Source organism: Cryptomeria japonica, chromosome 2 (assembly GCF_030272615.1).
Source record: "Cryptomeria japonica chromosome 2, Sugi_1.0, whole genome shotgun sequence".
NCBI lineage: Eukaryota > Viridiplantae > Streptophyta > Pinopsida > Cupressales > Cupressaceae > Cryptomeria > Cryptomeria japonica.
In genome coordinates this window covers 34,069,830-34,087,799 of record NC_081406.1, presented here as the reverse complement: position 1 = coordinate 34,087,799, position 17,970 = coordinate 34,069,830, and the positions used below count along the sequence as shown (strand labels likewise).

Genomic DNA, 17,970 nt, shown 5'->3' with positions numbered 1-17,970 from the left:
GTTTGCAATTATTATAATAAATCTAGAGAAGATAGTATAAAATCATCTGCTTGTTCAGTGACAGTGATTCATCAATTCATAATCGAGACTTTAAATAATAAACATCAATAGCATTCTCAGGAAGTAACTGACTACCATACAGGAAAAGAGCTGGTAATAGAAGAAGAGAATAAGATGTTGTCTCACTTTACTGCAGTAGAACAACTAAAGGAGAGGAAAAGTATATGAATGTGAACAAAGTAAAGTAAAAGTTCAAGCTCTAAAGCAGTTCGCAGCAGAATAGGCTCCACATATTCTTGCCATTCATCTCCAGCGCTTCAGTCCAATGGGAGGAAAAATCAATAAGAAAGTTGAGTTTGGGCATACATTAACTATGCAACCCTTTGTTAATAGTCAATGGGAAGGAAATTTCAACTATACACTTTTATGGCATCCTGGTGCATGCTGGCTCAAGCACTCACTGTGGTTACTACCATTGCTTCATTCATGCATCAACTGGCAACCATCATGCTTTAAATAATAATAGAGTCTATAGAGAGAGTGAGCAAGCCATGTTAGAGCAGAAGGCTTACATGCTGTTATATGTGTGTCATAAATAGTCAATAAATCAATCACCAGTCAATTTGAAGCATCAAGGCTATGAACTCAAGCTTAATGAATCGCCATCACTGAATGCCAACCTTAAAAGGGAAGTTATTTATATATTTCTCCGGTTCAGTTGATCCCAAAAATGTTATCCTGTTTGAATTCTAATGGCATAACAGTTTCATGGAAGGAGTATGCAATACTAAGGAAAGAAACCATGTTAGACAAGCATTATACTTTTAAAGGTGCAGAGGCCAGGCAGAATATTAAATTAGAATCATCTAATGGCAATCAACATTTAGCAGTTATTCTTTGCCAAAGCTTTCTTTGGTTTCAAACTCAGATATGTTGGAAAACCAAAGGAGCCACAAGGTAATGCAATTATGGTGAAATTTGGTGCAGATGATCCTACCGCTTATGGTAATTTAACATGGGTAAGGATTTGATGAATAATACAGCGATAATGGAAGTAAGACTTCTACATATATGAGGAAAGCTATTGCTGGTGATCAGCGTGAGATTGTGAAAAGTCTGGGCAATGGTGCTGTAATTGAACCTAAAATTAGTAATGGAGATCCAGCTGTTGAAAATTATGAATGGTGATAAATTTGTTGCTGCTGATGCTGAAGTACACCAGGTTTTTAAGAATCTTTGTGAAGTTCATGTGAGCCATCATGTAACTGTTGGAGAGGGCAAGGAAGCTCAGGTTCCAATGTCAGATGTATTGAACCACAAAAATGGTACTGCTTTACCCTTAAAAGAAAATCTCAATAGAGTCCCACTTATGAAGGTTGAACCTTTGGATTTATCTAAGACTGTCAAGGAAAGCAATCACTGCCAAAGCAGGATTCAAGCTGTCAGCTGCATAAGAAGAGAGTCAAATTTCAGAGACCTGTTGGATACTCAAAGTTTGCCATGCCATTGTCAAGGCACTTTCTAATTCTTGCAGCTCTTAGTATTTCTAGAAAGAAAAGGTTGTTTGAAAGGAAGACACAATCTCATCTCAAATACAGGAAATTACTTTGTACTCTCTAGTACTTTGGCTAGTAGATCTCTTAAATCTGCCCAGAACAATTCAGCATTTACTAAAATTGAGGAAACTCACTTGGAATCCCATTTGCACCCTAGAAGTGCTCAAACTAGTCCTAGACAGATTTGTTCACAAAATGCCATGTGCAAGGCAAGGAATCCTAAACATCATGCTGAACAACCATATTGTGGAACTTGTGTTGGGAGATCCAATGATCGGGCTTCTAAATGCAATATCGATGATTGTGGATAATGTTCTGAAGCAAGTAAGAAAAATTCTCCTGATGTATTGCAGTAACAGCAATCTGGAAATGTCCCTAATGCTACTTGAGCACACACAATGAAAGAAACCTTGTTAAATCTTGTCTGATTCCATCTCTTCAAAATTTTGAGGTATCTGTGAGCAACAGAGGAAATTGTCCACAAAAATGTAGCCACCTTCGAACCTAATTTGGGTGTTTTTTAGATAGTCCATGGGACAAATGCAGAACCCAGGATCGAGGAGCACCACTTCATGATCTACTATCTTGGCATGAAGGAGAGGGTAATTTCCCCTGATTTATCCTTGCTTGTGGTCAAGCCATTTGGGGAAGGGAGAATTCTATGTCCCTTCCTATAAGTCAGGCCCAACCCTCCAATTAATAAAGATGTTTTTCAACACCACCCCAACATATTATTCAATTGATATTTAAGTATAAAATATAGCTAATAAATATAAAATAAAATAAATTTCAAATTTGAGTTTTGGTGCCCAAATTTGGGGCCTAGTCTTTTCAGCGATCCAGTATTAAATCTGTCCAGGTGCCATTGAAAGTTATGTTTTTGGGAAATTCAACTTTAAGAATTTGGCACTCTAGCCAACTGCCAAAGGACAAAAGCCCTGAGGTGGAAATCAATTCTGAGGTGGGATGCCAACCCTAACCTCTTGCTGGGCAGTGACCATTTCAGGCACTGTAGCAAGCACAGCATTTATTCTGTTTGTGGATCCAAAGGTAAAGAGAGGAAAATTGTTTGGAGTGAAACAAGAGAAGATTACCTTCATCCAAAAATAGATCATTGGTTGTGCCTCAAAGACACATACTGGTGGAAGGGTGCTATATTTTGAATCTGAAACTAGCAGCAGGCCAAACAAATTTGGCAGCCTGATCAGAACAAGGATCACAGGTCAGATCTGGGCTGTAGGTCATACCGGCAGGTTCAGGTTGAAATATAACTACCAGCAGAGATCTCACAAACCCTAAGTGATTACAATGCCTGCAGTACAGTTGGTTACCAGCGTTAGAGGGAGAGAGGATCATCTCAATACCCTAAAGGCTAGGACCACAGGAGTTTGCATCCAGCAGCAGGTGCAACCTTAGAGGACATCACAGTGCTCAGCCTGAGTACCAGGTTTCCAAACAAGAGCAACAAATAAAATATTGATCCTCTAAGTGACTTCATCAAGAGGCTAGGCTTTCAGTAAACCTCTCCTTTTCAAGAGAGTACCAGGCTAAGGTTTCCAAACAAGTGCAACAAATAATATATTGATCCTCTAAGTGACTTCATCAAGAGGCTAGGCTTTCAGTGACCTCTCCTTTTCAAGGGCTGTCAAACAGCCAATTTGTAAGAGCTGTAAACTCATGCTTACATTGAGGCAAACTGTTTTCTACAATTATTCTACTGCTGTGCATTATTCTATGCTTACAATCTTTGTCACTGAATGTTGTGAATCCAATTAAGTGAGCTGAGCGTTGCTGATTACTTAAATTGTGTTTGTGGTGAGTTTCTTAGCAATAATCCAGTAATCTGAGTTTAATTTCAACAGTCCTTAAACCCTAGGGATATAACAGTTTTATATATCATTCAATATTTCTAGCATGTCCCATTTGCAAGTTGACTTGTTCTTTGGCCTGTTGACACAAAGCCAGCTCAGACGTGAAACTTTTATTAAGTTCAAAATTTTAAACCATTAGCAATGTGCATGATTGACGTTTCCCCAAAAAACTAGAGCTAAGGTCAGCCAGAAAAAAGGGAAAACCCTCTAGTTACAGAACATGATGATTTTATCTTTGCTTGTGGAACCTTTTGGAAGCATCTTAGAAAAGAAAATGAGCCAAAAGCTTGATGTAAAGAGCTAAAGGTCAAGTGGGCTTCAAAAGTAAGAACTTTATGGTTGATCATATCACTCCCACTTAGGATTATCGCTGAAGCTTATGATAATTTTTTTTTTAAAGTAAATTAGTTTTGCTTTCCCAGCTGATTTCAAACAAACTTTTGACACAGTCCACAGCAAAATCTTTGGAAACGCCAGGCAATAAGAGGAATTTCCCTTGACCTAAGAACAAAGGTATATAAATTATCTGAACGAACCCTAGCCAAACTTGAAATTAATCAAGGTTGTTTAAAGGAAATAGAAAATAAATTGCGATATACAAGTTCAATGAGGCTGTCCTACATCCTATCCTATTTGGAGATTGAAAAAACACCTAGAATAAACAAATTCCAAATAAACAATTTTAGACACATTACTATTTGCTGATGACATAATCCTACTTGTCAAAACATATTACAGACTTAGAAAAACAAATAAATGTCCTGCAAGAATATTGCACCCAATCTGGTCAGACAATAAATATTTGATAAAACCAAAATCATGATTATTGAATCTAGTAAAATGACTAACCCCAAGATACCTTTTAATAACCACCCACTTGAGTTGGTTTTTTCCTACAAATACTTAGGACTTGATCTTACTATAAGAAAAGTAACACTAACTGTAGCCTCACCATAGAAAAACGAATTAATGCATGTCCAAAGACAGGGTATGGCTCAAGAAACAGTTCCAAGTATGTTGAACATTGGAATGGGGACAAACAAAATGCTTTATTTATATGCTCGTAACAAGCCATTAATACTTATCTATGATAGCAAAGCGGTGGATAAGAATACTACAAGAAACATGGAACAGAATTGAGCCAGTATAAAAACAATGAAACATAAATAACTTTAAATTAAAAGTGACAGCATATTCTTCTCACTAAAGCTGGTATACCGCATATTGAGAGAACCCTATATAAGAGAAAACAACTAGGAAAGTACATAGGATACAAAACAAAACCTTGAGAAATAACTCACAAAGAATACTCGACAATCAACAATGTAGTTAACGAGTACAAGGTGCCCTTTTATAACCATAAATCAAAGCATCTTGATGAAAAATATCATATGAGTAGGCTTGCCTTCTTTATGCTCTACCCTTTTCCTCAAGTGAGTAAAGAAAGGAGCCAATCAAATTAATTTGCTTCAATGGCAAAATGTGAACCTTAATCACTAATGGATAAGAACAAACGATGACAATCGTTGATCTTGGTCATGTAAGACAATAAGAACACACAGCTAAACCCAAGTCAACTTAACTTGTACAATGACCCAATATAAGATTACATGACTCGGAGTGTCTTATTTACTTCAACACCAAAAAAACATTATATGTTAAACAAATAGAATTTAGTAAAGTTAAAACTTCACAGGTTCTCTGTTGCTGCCCAGTAATCTTGTTTAACTCATCTGTGAGTAGAAAAGTGGTTGACAAAAAGAAAAATAAATGGTTAGGAAACACCAAAAGGTTTATTGTCGTCAAACTCTAGTATGTAAACAAAATATCCAAACTAAAGTCTACAATCATCACTAACAACCTTAGAAGGATGAAAAAATTAAAGACAACAAGAAACTTTGGTAAATATTAGCATATTATTGACCCTAAACTAGAAAATCAAGATCACAAAACAATGCACGAGCTCACACAAAATACATTGTCAATTTGCTATATTGACCCTCCCAAAGACACATGTGGAACATGTATGAACATATTTTCTTTTAACCTGCCCACCATACGATGACATTAGGAAATAATTTGTGATTATGACCTAATATAAAAGTTTTAAATTAAGAGAAACAAAACATGCTTTGTGAATTTATTCTTATACTAAATTCTCATAAAAGCAGTGTTCTCAAAAGCTAAATAAAATTTAGTTGGCCCAACAGAAAATGTTAGCCTAAGAGACTGATGCAGGAGCATCCCCAGTCTATGAGCAATCTTGCATCAACCAAAAATATTTCCTTTCAGTTTAGTTCTTGTTCAGTTCAGTGTGCAGTTTTTTGTGTTCTTGCCGGTAGGTGCCGATAGTTGCTTGTTTTTCATTGCAGATCCTATTTTCGGTTTCAAGGCTGGTTCATGTGCTTAATTCCAGATTTTCAGTCCATTTGGATTCTTTTCCAGCTAGTTATCGCCCCGGTTTGACTGTTTCTGGGTTCCGGGACAGTTCAGGAGCTTACCAGTTGGTTTTCCTTCATTTCCGGAGCGGTTTCTTGGCGTGTGGATCTATTTGGGGTCTTGTCCGATATTCTTTGGCGTGTGGCCGACCTTCCTGTTGGTCCGCACTTCTTGGTTGATATTTTTCGGAGGAATCTCTTTCATTCTTAGGGCCGACCTAGTTACACGTTTCAATTTTCCTGCATTGGTAAATGTAATCTTTTGTGGCCAACCCGGATATGTTCCGGAGGGTATATATAGGGTATTATGTAATCATTTGTAGAAAAGGAAGCAGAGATTAGAATAAGGATTTAGATCCGTGATTAGTGATTTGGTTGACTCTGAGAGTTCCGAATGGATTATATCTGGCTTGTAGCCTGCATGTAAGCGGTTGACTACCGGATGTTCTATGATGACTGTATGATGATAACCGGTTGGTTGCCGGAGGTTCTAAGACAATAAAATGATCTGTTTTTGTAATCTTTCTATGTTTTATTGTTGCTTTCGTTGTGTTACTGTTGCTGCATAAGCTGGTCAGTTCTCTTTTGAGGATTCACCAGTTATGGCAGCATCAGATATATCAGAAGTGACCATCAGCATTCATTCTAGCTTTGAACATATTTCTTCTCCAAAAGAATACTACATAATTAATTTGAACAAATGAACTGGCACCAAGCTTGATGATTGATCTGGACTGCATTTGTAGGCAATCATTTTCTTCTAGTTAGACTCTAGATATATTCACTTTTGATATTGTTTGTTTTATATTGTAATGACGGCCAAAAACTAATTAATAAATTAGTGTTTTCCTACTCATGGGGTGCGTTATGCCCAGACAGGACTTAGTTTGGTTTTTAATAGTTGAGGTCTGTCCATTGGGTCATTGCAGATGGTTGTCTCCTTATGCACCTTTTGGTCGGCACTTGCTGTCTTCATACAGTTGCGTCCAAGGCTTGTCCATGAGGCATATAAGTATATAGTAAAAAGCCAAGTAACTATTCTCATTTCTATGTACAATTCTCTTTAATTTAGTTGTTCTTACTTGTACCTATAAAGTTTACCATTTTATAAAGATATTTAGTTTTACAATATAGGCATGAAGCTCAACTTCATCTTCTAAGTACATTCCTTCTAATTGCAGAAAAAATGATTTTCTTATGGCTCCTATTAGTAAATTACTACACAAGGTTGCTTTTTCCTTTGCCATCTTCAAAGCACCATGAACAAATAATTTTCATTTACCAGCTAACTTTAAAGTTTAAAAAGTACTCTTGATGATATGTTTAAAATAATTTGCTTGCTGTGGGAGAACAATTGAGAACGTTAATACATGTTGCTAGGAGTTATTCTTAACCATTCTAGTCTATAATCCTGTTTAATGTTTTTTCAGTGAAGAGTAAAAGGTAACACTCTTATTGGTCTGAAACTCGCCAATAAAATAACACAAGTTAACTCTGCCTGTTTTCCCTGAATAGAGATAACTTTGGGAGTACTTGGTCACTTGGGAAGATTAAAGTGACTCTCAGTTAGCTGCATACTTCAGGTACATAGTGTGATGCATTGCATAAACCACAAATTTTAGTATTGTGCAGATACTGCAGTCTATTTTGCCCAATACAATTTGGAGAGCATACACCAGAACATAAAAAATGGAAATTATCCTATTGGTGCTCCGTTATACCCAGACAAAACACACAATAAAAAAAGGGAAAAAAGGAAAAAAGTTATCCCCTTCTGCCTGGTATAATTAATGATGCCAACGAAGGAAAAAAATTGTAATTGAGGACAGTTTCAAACTTATTTCTTATTTCCAAAATCATAGTTTTGAATTCATCATTAATAAGGAGAAAATATTCATTCTGGGCCATTTCACTATTGGTACAATCTAATAGGCAATTTCTTCCAATTTTCTCAATGGGTGCAGTCAACCATTGCTACTTGGTAACCTTCCATGTCATTTTCTCCATGTTTTTTTGCTTTTGAACTTCCAGAGTTCCTCTCCAAACAGAGATGGCTTTTATATTTTAATTTGCAAAGATTTTATCCCCATACATTACACTTTTAGTCATCTAAAAACCACGAGGCCTGGACCAAAGAAATTGAGCCATATATTTTGAAATTTATGGCATTTGTTGCCAATCCCAAAATTCTCAGCTATTTCTTTTGTGTACAGAATTCAGATTAGTAAATTATAGATGCCAAGCAACAACTACTAATAAAATAAATCTCTCTTCAATCAATTCCCAAAGCTATAAGGTGCACACACGTCTGACTTCCAAGTGGCATTGAAGAGGTTGCTCTAGGCTCACCTTAAATTAAAAGCTATTTTACTTCTCATTTTAACTATGGATAAATCTATCCACTAAATGAGGCCTGTGAGTTAAAAACCATGTAAAAAACTGAGATAAAGCAACAGGTATATTCTCCACTTGAAGATCATACGATGCAAGTTCTTTTAAGCAAAAATTAATGCAAATAACCTTTAGCTAACATGACATTGAAATAACTGCATGTATAAATCAAGAAAATCAAAGCATTCAATTCACCTTAAGGTTGTTAGTATCAGGAGTCGGCTGTCGCTGATGGCTCAAAAGTAAAAGGATCAAGATGATGAACAAGCCTCCAAAGACTGCCAGCAGCCCACGAGAATATCGCCTCCTCACTGGTCGTCGAAAATCAGGGGTTCTCCTCCTCATGGTATACATGAAAGTGGATCCAGGTCTAAATCTTAAGATGCTGCACTCACCAACCAGTTGGTCCCTAGCTCAACTCTGGTAGAGTCACATACAAGCATGCACAACATTAGCTTTATACCCATAGACCATTTAGCTTTTCTCCCTCATCAATTCTAATCACTCAAGACATGCTTTCCCAATCCATGACATGTACTCTCTATCCTCATTTGACATTTATCTATTAAAGATTAGAGACAATTAGCCAACCCAAAAAACAATAATGAGAATTTGGAGATTCAAAAATTGGAGCCAATAAGAGAACCCAGAATAACAGCCAAAGGCATTTGCTTCCAATAAATCAAAAAATAAATAAATAATGGTAAAAATCCATTTGAAGTACAGAATTGGATAAGTAATAAATGAGACAAACCAACAGCACAACCAAAGCCACGCACATCTAAAAACAATGATGACAATATGCTGACACAGAAGCCCAATCAAAACCATATGGGTGTCCAAATATGGATAAATTTTAGCTTGATAAGAAAAACCAACAACGCAATCAAAGTAACCCATGCCTAAGAATACCGAAAAAAAAATTCTTATTTCAATGTGTGTTAGTCACTGTTAAAATACCAATAAAAACAATTGGGTTTTTCTTTTCATTATTTCAATGTGTGTTAAAAATTAGAATACCAATCAAAACATTTGTGTGTCCAGAGATGGATAAATCTGACACTCATGGAACAAACGCAGCAAGACAATCAAAAGTAACTGGGCCTAAAACATCAAGAAACAAATTGACAGAGGATCCTAATCAAAAACCATCTGGCTGTCCAAATATTGATAAACTGTAGATGATCGAGATAACCAAACTACATACTAAAAGCATCATGCAATTTCATCATGTATGTGTGTTAGAATCCCAATCAAAACCAAATGGAGATCTTTAAATTGGATGAATTTGAGCATGGTGAGATCACCAAATATAAGTGGAGACAAAAAATACTCAGAAGTTCAACCAAAGTCAGTTAGATGTCCATAAATGGATATATTTGAGATCGGCAAGTGGACCAAACAACAAAATCGGAGACATTTGGATCTAAAAATATTGAAAAATAAAAACTTCCGAGACAAGAAGAAAGTGAATAAGAATTAAACAAACAATTGGCATGTTGGGAGATGGATATATGTGAGATCCACAAGAGGAACCAACAACGCAATCAATGTCGTTTGGATCTAACAACACAACCAAAGTCATTTAAGTCTTAAATACGCTGAAAACCAAAGACTTGCAGGCACAAAAAAGGGAACTCAAAATTTTTTTTAAAAACCATTTGGTTGTCCAAAAATGTCTATACTCGAGACCAATATTAGGACACAACAAAATCAAAGCAATTTGGATCCAAAAACACTTTAAAAAATTGGAAGATAAAAACAGTGACTCTTAAGTTAAACCAAACCATTTGGAAGTCCGAAAATAGAGTATCATTGAAAGGGCCCAACAAAACTCAGAGCCGTTTGTATCGAAAAGCACTGAAAAATAGAAATTGAGAAGACACATAAACTGACTCAAAAGTGCTAAAAAATCATATGGCTGTCCAAAATGAATCTTTGCTCAAAACTGACAAGAGAACCCAACAATGCACTTAAACCCATTTGGATTTAAATGCATTATAAAAAAACGTGGAGACAATAATAAGTGATTCAAAATTTTAACCGTGTGTCCAAAAATGGTTTAGTTGAGATAAATGAGAAGATTCAACAAAATAATCAAAGCCATTTGTACCTAAAAACATGAAATATAGAATACGAGGAAGCCCAAAAAATGACTCAAGCAAACCAAACCATTTGAGCGTCCAAAAAGGACATACTTGGGATCAGGGGAAGAACCGGAAATCAAAGTTTTTTGGATCTAAAAAAAATTGAATAACAAAATTAAGACTCGGTAGTTAAACCAAACCCTTTAGGTATCAGACAAAACGACTATAATTGAGAACAATGAGTATCAAACAGCATAATCAGAACCATTTGGGTCTAAAAATACCCAAATAAATTTTAAGTTAGATGAGACTTATAAAAGCACCGAAATTTGAGGAGAAAAAAAGATTGGATTTAAATCAAATCATTTGAGTGTTCCAAAATTGTCATATCTTAGATCCTGAGAGAACGCAACAATGCAATCAAAGTCATGTGGGTCAAAAGAAAAAACACTGAACAAAAAAATTTGGGGCACAAGGAAAAAAAGGATAAAATAAGATCAATGAGGTCAACAAACAACACAATCAGAGACATTCCGTTCTAAAAGACAAAAAAATAGCGGTGACAAAAAGAAATAATAACTCGGCAGTTATACCAAAACATTTAGGTACCAAAATAGGAATGCAATTGAGATAAACGATAGAACCCAACAACATTATCAAAGCCAACTGAGTCTAAAAGCACTGAAATGCAACAAAGTTTGCTGTCTACATTAAAATGATAGTAAAAGGAATATAACTCGTACAGTATAACCAAACAGTTCTGAATTACAAATTTGATATAATCAAAGCCGTATGGGCCTATAAACTCTGAAAACATTTTAACGCATTGAATGTGTGGCTATGTTTCGAAAAAACAAGAGGGGGAAGTAAATTGAAAACCTGTGAACCCGATGGCAAAATATCTGTATCGCTATAAACAAGATCTCTTGCTGTCGATGTATTGAATCGAATAAAAATGTCTGGAGCAAATCAGCAACACAAAGCCTAAGCAATTGAAGGGAGCCCACATTCCTACAGCCCTTCCAGATCCGGGGTCAGTTGGCAACCCAATCAACATAAAACCAACTCAAAAAGACCTCAAACTTTGCGTCACCAATACACGTAGTGACCCTGTGACCAATGAAAGAAGAGCATATGGATCCATCCTTGGAAACTTAGTTCTTCGTCTTTCTTAATTCCACTCAATTTAGACCATTGTTGGTGAGACAGATCTATGAGCTTGTTACACAATGGTTTTCATATCTAGTCCTTTTCCTGCAGTTCTACATTCTCCATTCCTAATGTAGCAAAAGGTACGAAAAGCCAAAGAAGATACATTTTAAAATTATTAATAAGATGATAGTTTTAAAGGGTGTTCATGTGGATGTATTTATTTGAGGGCAGAGCTTGTTTTAAGGGTGGGTGCCCCACTGAACTTAACTTTCATGGAATGTTTCCAAACCCCATCTCCATGGGTGTTGGCTTTATTTCTAAATGTCTGCATATCAATTTTAAAAGATCCACCTTGAGTTGTAACATTTTATTTGCAGTTAATCAATAAAAAAAATCTACCTTGAGTTGAATAGTGAGCATGGCTATCTCTAGGTGGTTGATGAGGGAGAGGAGCATAATTACACTATCGGGTAATGGTTTTCAAACTATTTGAGACATGTTAGTGAAAATCATTTTATTGTCTTTCAAATGAGCAAGTTTAAAATTTTAAGGTTTTAAATTTTAGAAATGGTTGTATGATTATTTTATTTTATTTTTAGTATAATAAAAGTTTTAGTTAGTTTTTATTAATAATAAAAAAAAATTATTTAAAAATTTATATTTAATTTAATTTGTTTGAATATCTAAGAAGTGTTAGATCAAGTGATAAGTCTGAATAGAGGTTGTAGATTTGAATCTACATGGGTGATTGTAGCTTCTGTGGCTAGACTTCTATTTTATATTTGAAAAAAATTGTTAATTTCATGTAACTTTTAATTTTACTTTTGGAAATGGCATTTATACCTTCATTGTCGGTTATGGATATGTTCTAATGGATATATATATATGCTATTTGCACTTTGTTATTCAAACAAATATCGTGAGGATGTAAGTGAGTAGATTGATCAAGAAAATAGCAGCATAAACTTCGCACAAAGATTGATCATCAAATGGGGTGACAAGCCTCCATTAAATAGATTTTCAAAGCAAAAAAAATGCAAGATTGAATGAATTGTTAGGATTTGAAATACATGGATTGAAGTCATTGCATTGTGACAAGTGTCACGGGGAGAGAAAGATCCAAGATCAACATATGGGATTTGATCAAGGTGTAGGATTAAATGAAAAAAGAGCAAGTGGCATGTGAGGTGAAAGCTCAAGCATGCTCACCTGTGTGTGAGCAAGATAGCATGTGTGAGAGACATCCTCACACATATGTGAGCATTTGAGGTGGAGATAAATCAAGGTCAAGGGATGAGGTGGAGAATTAGCATGCCTCCAAGTTGGCATGTGCACACATTTGTAAGCAAGGAGTGGGATGAGTTAGCATGCTCACACATGTGGGAGGGCGGAGAGGGTTGAAGTGGCAAATTACAATGTTCGTGCACATGTGTGATAAACGAATGAGCTAAGTCGGCATGTTCACACATGTGGGAGCATGGGGGAATTGAGGACACATGTTAGATAATGGATGGATTAGACTTTAATCCATGCAAATGGATTAAACTAATCTACGTATTTTAAATACATATATCTAAAAAAAATTAAAGATATCAATTTGGAGCTATTTATGTAAAAGTTTTTTATTTTACTTTGGAACTATTTTATTTATTATATAGATGACTAAAATTTTATGTGTTTCATATTTTGGAAATATTAAGTTTATTATTAAATATTAATATTTTAAAATGTAAATGACTATCAAATTTAAGGTAAATGGTAAGATTTTTTGGTAGCACACTCACACCATTACACTTAAGTCTGTGTTTCCATTATAGAATGTCTCTTAGCATTAATGACTAAGATTAGAAGGACTGGATCTGAGGATGTTGTGGATTATTAAATTAGAAACAATACTAAAAGTGGTTTCTTAATTGATTAGTTAAATATAGATTAATTAATTAATTAATCTACAAGAATTGGGAACTAAAGTTATTTAATTTTAGGCTATATCATGAGTTGGGTCCCCACTCTCCTTTCCTACTTAGTCAAGTCAGGATACCTCAAGTTCATCACCTAGAAACTATGTTGCTCTCCACCAAGCCATCTCAACTGAAAAGGAACAAAGTACTAGGTCATTTGAAATCCAAGTCCCACATGTTGGGAAAATAGGTGTTGTACACATTGCATATAATGTTTATAATTGTAATATTTTATTTTAATATGTGATTTGCACATGGACGTGTAACGTGTAGAAATTCCTTTGGAATATTCGCAGGGCCACTTGATAAGTTGTATTGTAACATCGAGATATTATATTGTAATTATTTAATATTAGGGAAAGTAAAATTAATAAAGTACCCATTATTATGTGTGGGATCAATGGGGTAGGTACCCATGGTTTTTGCACATGGTTTTGATGTAATACCACTTAGTAGTTTTGTGGGAGCTTGTGTCTATAAAAGCAACCACAAGGGTAGTTGTTTGGGTAAGCCAAGTTAACATTTGTGGAGGTTGGAAGCATGGCATGGGATGTGCAGTTACATGCTTGTTCACATAAAGTGTTTGTTGATGGTTGGGGTTTTGAAAGCTTTCATGAATGTATTGTAATTTTGCATTGTTGATAATATATGGATGATAAATACTTTTGGATGTTGGGTTTTTCCCTTATGAGGGCTTTCCTAGGGTATAAATTGTGTCACTCTTTGATGGGTATGTTGTTTATTCTTCGCATACAGATTCTAAGTGCATATTTGCTTTGATTTCTCATTTGAGTTATGTGGAAATTATCTTTATGCAGCTGCAAGTTTCCTTTCATTTGGTATCAAGCCATGGTTAGGGTTGTTACAACCCTAGGAGTTGAATGTATGGAATTCATGAAAGAATGAAAGACATGGCAAGATATGAGGGTTTTGAAAATTTTGGGGTTGCAAATTTTTTAGCACTTTTTTAGATTTGGTTATATAAATATTTGTTTCAAAATGGGTTTCCATCAATGTTCTTCATGGGGTTTTGGGGGTGAGGTTTTGTATTTGACCCTATGGGACAAAACAAACCTCGTGGTTGCATTCAAGGAGGACAATAGATGAATTTTGATATATAATTTACCTCATTTTGGTATCAGTGGACTGAGAAGCAAAAAAAAAAAGGTGGTATGATTGTATGGCCATACTATCTGTCGTAGGTGTCATCTGAAAAAAAAAAATACATAATAGTTTTCCTGCAATTTCCTTGGTTAATCTTCTGTGAAATATTTTGAAAAATAAAATAAAATAAAAAATGTGAAAAAAGGCGATAAAATATTTTTTTGTGTTTGGCGAGAGGCGGGCTACCACCCCATCCCCACACAAGTCTGCGAGTACCAACAAACCTGCAGGCCCGCAAACTTATCAGCCTTGAGCCAATAGTACCAACAAGTTATCTCATTTGGTACTCTGGTATTGTGGATACTGTGTAGTCCCATAGAACCGCTTATTGTGGTGGGTCAAAATAAAACAAATAAAACAACTTTAATAAATTTTCTTTTGACATTTCATTTTTTTTGTCGTTTCAATCTCTAAAAAATTAAAATTACTTCCTATAAAATGTTTAATATGCCCAAATTTAATGGTGGAGTTAGGTCCGACCGACCCCTACCATTATTTCCACTAACGAAGTAGACTTTTCCTAGCTCATAGGGAGATCATCCAACCTTCCATCCTCCAAAGCTTTAAGAGAGGTTTTCACCATCAAATACATACTTTATTTTTACTTAATTATGGTCAAAAGGTGCCTTTCAGTTTTTACCTAAGGACCAAACATTTTTATTTTTATTTTTGCAGCTAGAAGGAGGACTAGACTCCCCAAAGTATGTTGCATGATCAAGGTCAATGGAAAAACCATCTTTATGATCTCCATACGATATACCATCTCAAATTCCTAAAAACTTGGTGACAACTTCATCAGTTTCAAATACATCTAAACTTGGTTGATCTTGTTAGCCCCAATTGATAAGGTTAGGATATACTAGGCAAATGTTATTATTGTGGATGTCAAAGGTCAGGGGTATAGTGTTTATGGTATAGACAGTGTGTTTAGGGATGTTGAAGGGGTGTCTCCAAGATTTGGGATCAAGGTCAATGTTTGTATAAGTTTGACCAACAACATAGGTACTAGAACTTCTTGGTGTGTCTCATTCATACTCGTTTGAATCTATCTCGATATAACTCTCCACATTTGACTCATCATTGTTGGAAGCAGTAACGTTCTCTTCAAGAGGCAACACAACACTTATGGAGCTTGGAACTAGTTGTACATACCCTAATCCTCTATAACTCGGTTGTGTCTTAGGCAAAATCAGTTTCACAACACCTCATTTCTATGGGCTAAAACCACTGCATCCATTGTAGCCATATTTCTACACAATGGTGAATCCTTTCCTGTATTGTTCTATAAGAAGCTAAACGGGTGGTCTCTCATCTTCATCTCTTTAGAGTCAGTTTGAGACATCTTCTTCTAGTGACTCCTCATTTAGTTCACCCCACCTCATGAAGATGGTGGGTGGATAATACTAAATAGTGAGTTTTGTGTGTTGTTGGACTAGATTAGGTTTCCCATAGGTTCTTGGTGATATCAAAAATTTTCCCATAAGAAATGCTTTCGCATGAGCATATTCCTTGTCTTCTGCGCGTACCTTGATCTCAAGCAAGGAAGTGGATGGTGTGGCCAATTGTGATTAATATTGGGGGTTAGTATAAGTTGAGGTTGACGATGAGGAAGTTACTTGGGTAATTAGGATTTGGTTTGTAGTTATGCCTCTTAATTTGTTACATTATTGAAAGAGGCATCAATCACCAGGTATAGTGATCTCTATTCCATTATGGGGAAACTTAAGGCCCTGATGGCACATGGGAGGAACAACCTTTATGACATGAATCCATGGTCGACCAAGAAGCATATTGTACTCCAAATCAAAGTCTAAGACTTGGAATACCATTTCTTGCAATGTTGGGCCAATTTTTATGGGGAGGGTGATGAGACCTTTGGAAAGACACTCCACATTGTCACATGCTTTGATGTTCATCCTCTTGGATGCATCTACACACCCCTCAAAAAATCATAAATCTTTAACCAATTTCACTATACAAATATTAAGGTCGGATCCACCATCTATCAAAACTCTTTTGATCTTACGTTTATGAATTTATACTTGTAGATGGAGTGGATCATTGTGGAAAGGTTTATGAGTAGGCAGATCTTGTTTAGTGAATGTGACATGATGATTGGTAGAGAGATGTCCTACCATGGCCTGAAACTTGTTAATGTTTATGTCATTAGGTGTTGAGGACTTTTCTAAGGCCTTATCTAAGACTATCATGTGGTTAGGCGATATGCATAAGAGGTCAAAGATGGATATTTGGGCGGGCAATTTCTTTAGCTGATCTAAGATATTATACTATGTGGTGGGTTGTGACTTTGATACGATTGATCATATATTTATGGTACACACTGGTGTAGTTGGATTTGGTGCTATGGTTTCCTGAACTAGAGACTTTTCCCTTATCATGATTTTGGAATGGGTTTTTAAAAATAATGTGATTAGTGTTCAAGTTCCCAAGGGATTCTAACTATTATTTCTCCTCGGTCGATTAGGTCTTGAATAACATTTTTGAGTTTATAACAGGTTGAGGCCTCATGCCTTTTGTTCTATGATAATCAAAAAAATCGTTGTCTCCACCAGGCCAATTTGAAAGGGCATGGTTCATTATTATTATTTTTGGCTAAAGTAATGATATGAGATTGGATCATCTTCTTCAAAAATGACTCAATTGGCTCCCTAATAGGGGTATATGTTAGTCTTAGATTGTTGTTCCTAGGAGGATGTTATTGACTGCCATGAGCTACGTTAACTGAGTAATCATTATTATGTGGTTGAGTGTTAGTCAAAGGTGGCGTATTTGTGCTATTTGACCCTTAAAGGCTTGTTGTAGGTTGAATCCTATTGACCAGCTTGGCATCAACCACTCTATCATTGGTTACATTTTTGTTTTAGACCAAAAATTTGCCTTGTTGTTCAATGGACTAGGGTTTCTATTGTTATTTTATTTGTAGATTTTGATCTCTCGCTTGGAAATGAGGGATTTTTCACATTTGTGTCCCTTGTATATCACCTACTCAAATATATCTATGCATTGCATCTATAGTGCAAACATCGTTTATCGATTCAATTTCTCAATAAATCTTTGCACCTGCTCCTTTGCAGGGATATGACATGAACTTTTACTGGCAAGAGTTCTCCATCATTGCAAGAATGAGGTAAAGTTTTCCCCATTCTTTTTTTTGTTGTGCATAAGTCCATTATGGTCATCTAATGTCTTATGTTATGCAAAATATGAGAAATGAATTTGTTAGCTAACTCACCTTGAGATTTAATCCCATGCGGCAAATTGGAAAACCATTCCATCACTTGTCTCCTAAGACTCTTAAGGAAGAGGCACACAAGATAAGTATCATTGTA

The 17,970-nt window shown here is 35.6% G+C and overlaps 1 protein-coding gene across 1 annotated transcript in view; it reads right to left on the bottom strand.

Moving 5' to 3' along the window:
* LOC131047400 (probable galacturonosyltransferase 10) overlaps positions 1-11,696 on the bottom strand; it is a 52,226-nt gene extending 40,530 nt beyond the window's left edge. Inside the window, exons 1-2 of the mRNA XM_057981282.2 lie at positions 11,223-11,696; positions 8,452-8,676 (exon numbers count right to left, since the gene is read on the bottom strand). Coding sequence (XP_057837265.2) covers positions 8,452-8,610 — 159 coding nt within the window. The 5' untranslated portion in view covers positions 8,611-8,676; positions 11,223-11,696. The remainder of the gene's footprint in view (positions 1-8,451; positions 8,677-11,222) is intronic.
* Between the last annotated feature and the right edge of the window lie 6,274 nt (positions 11,697-17,970).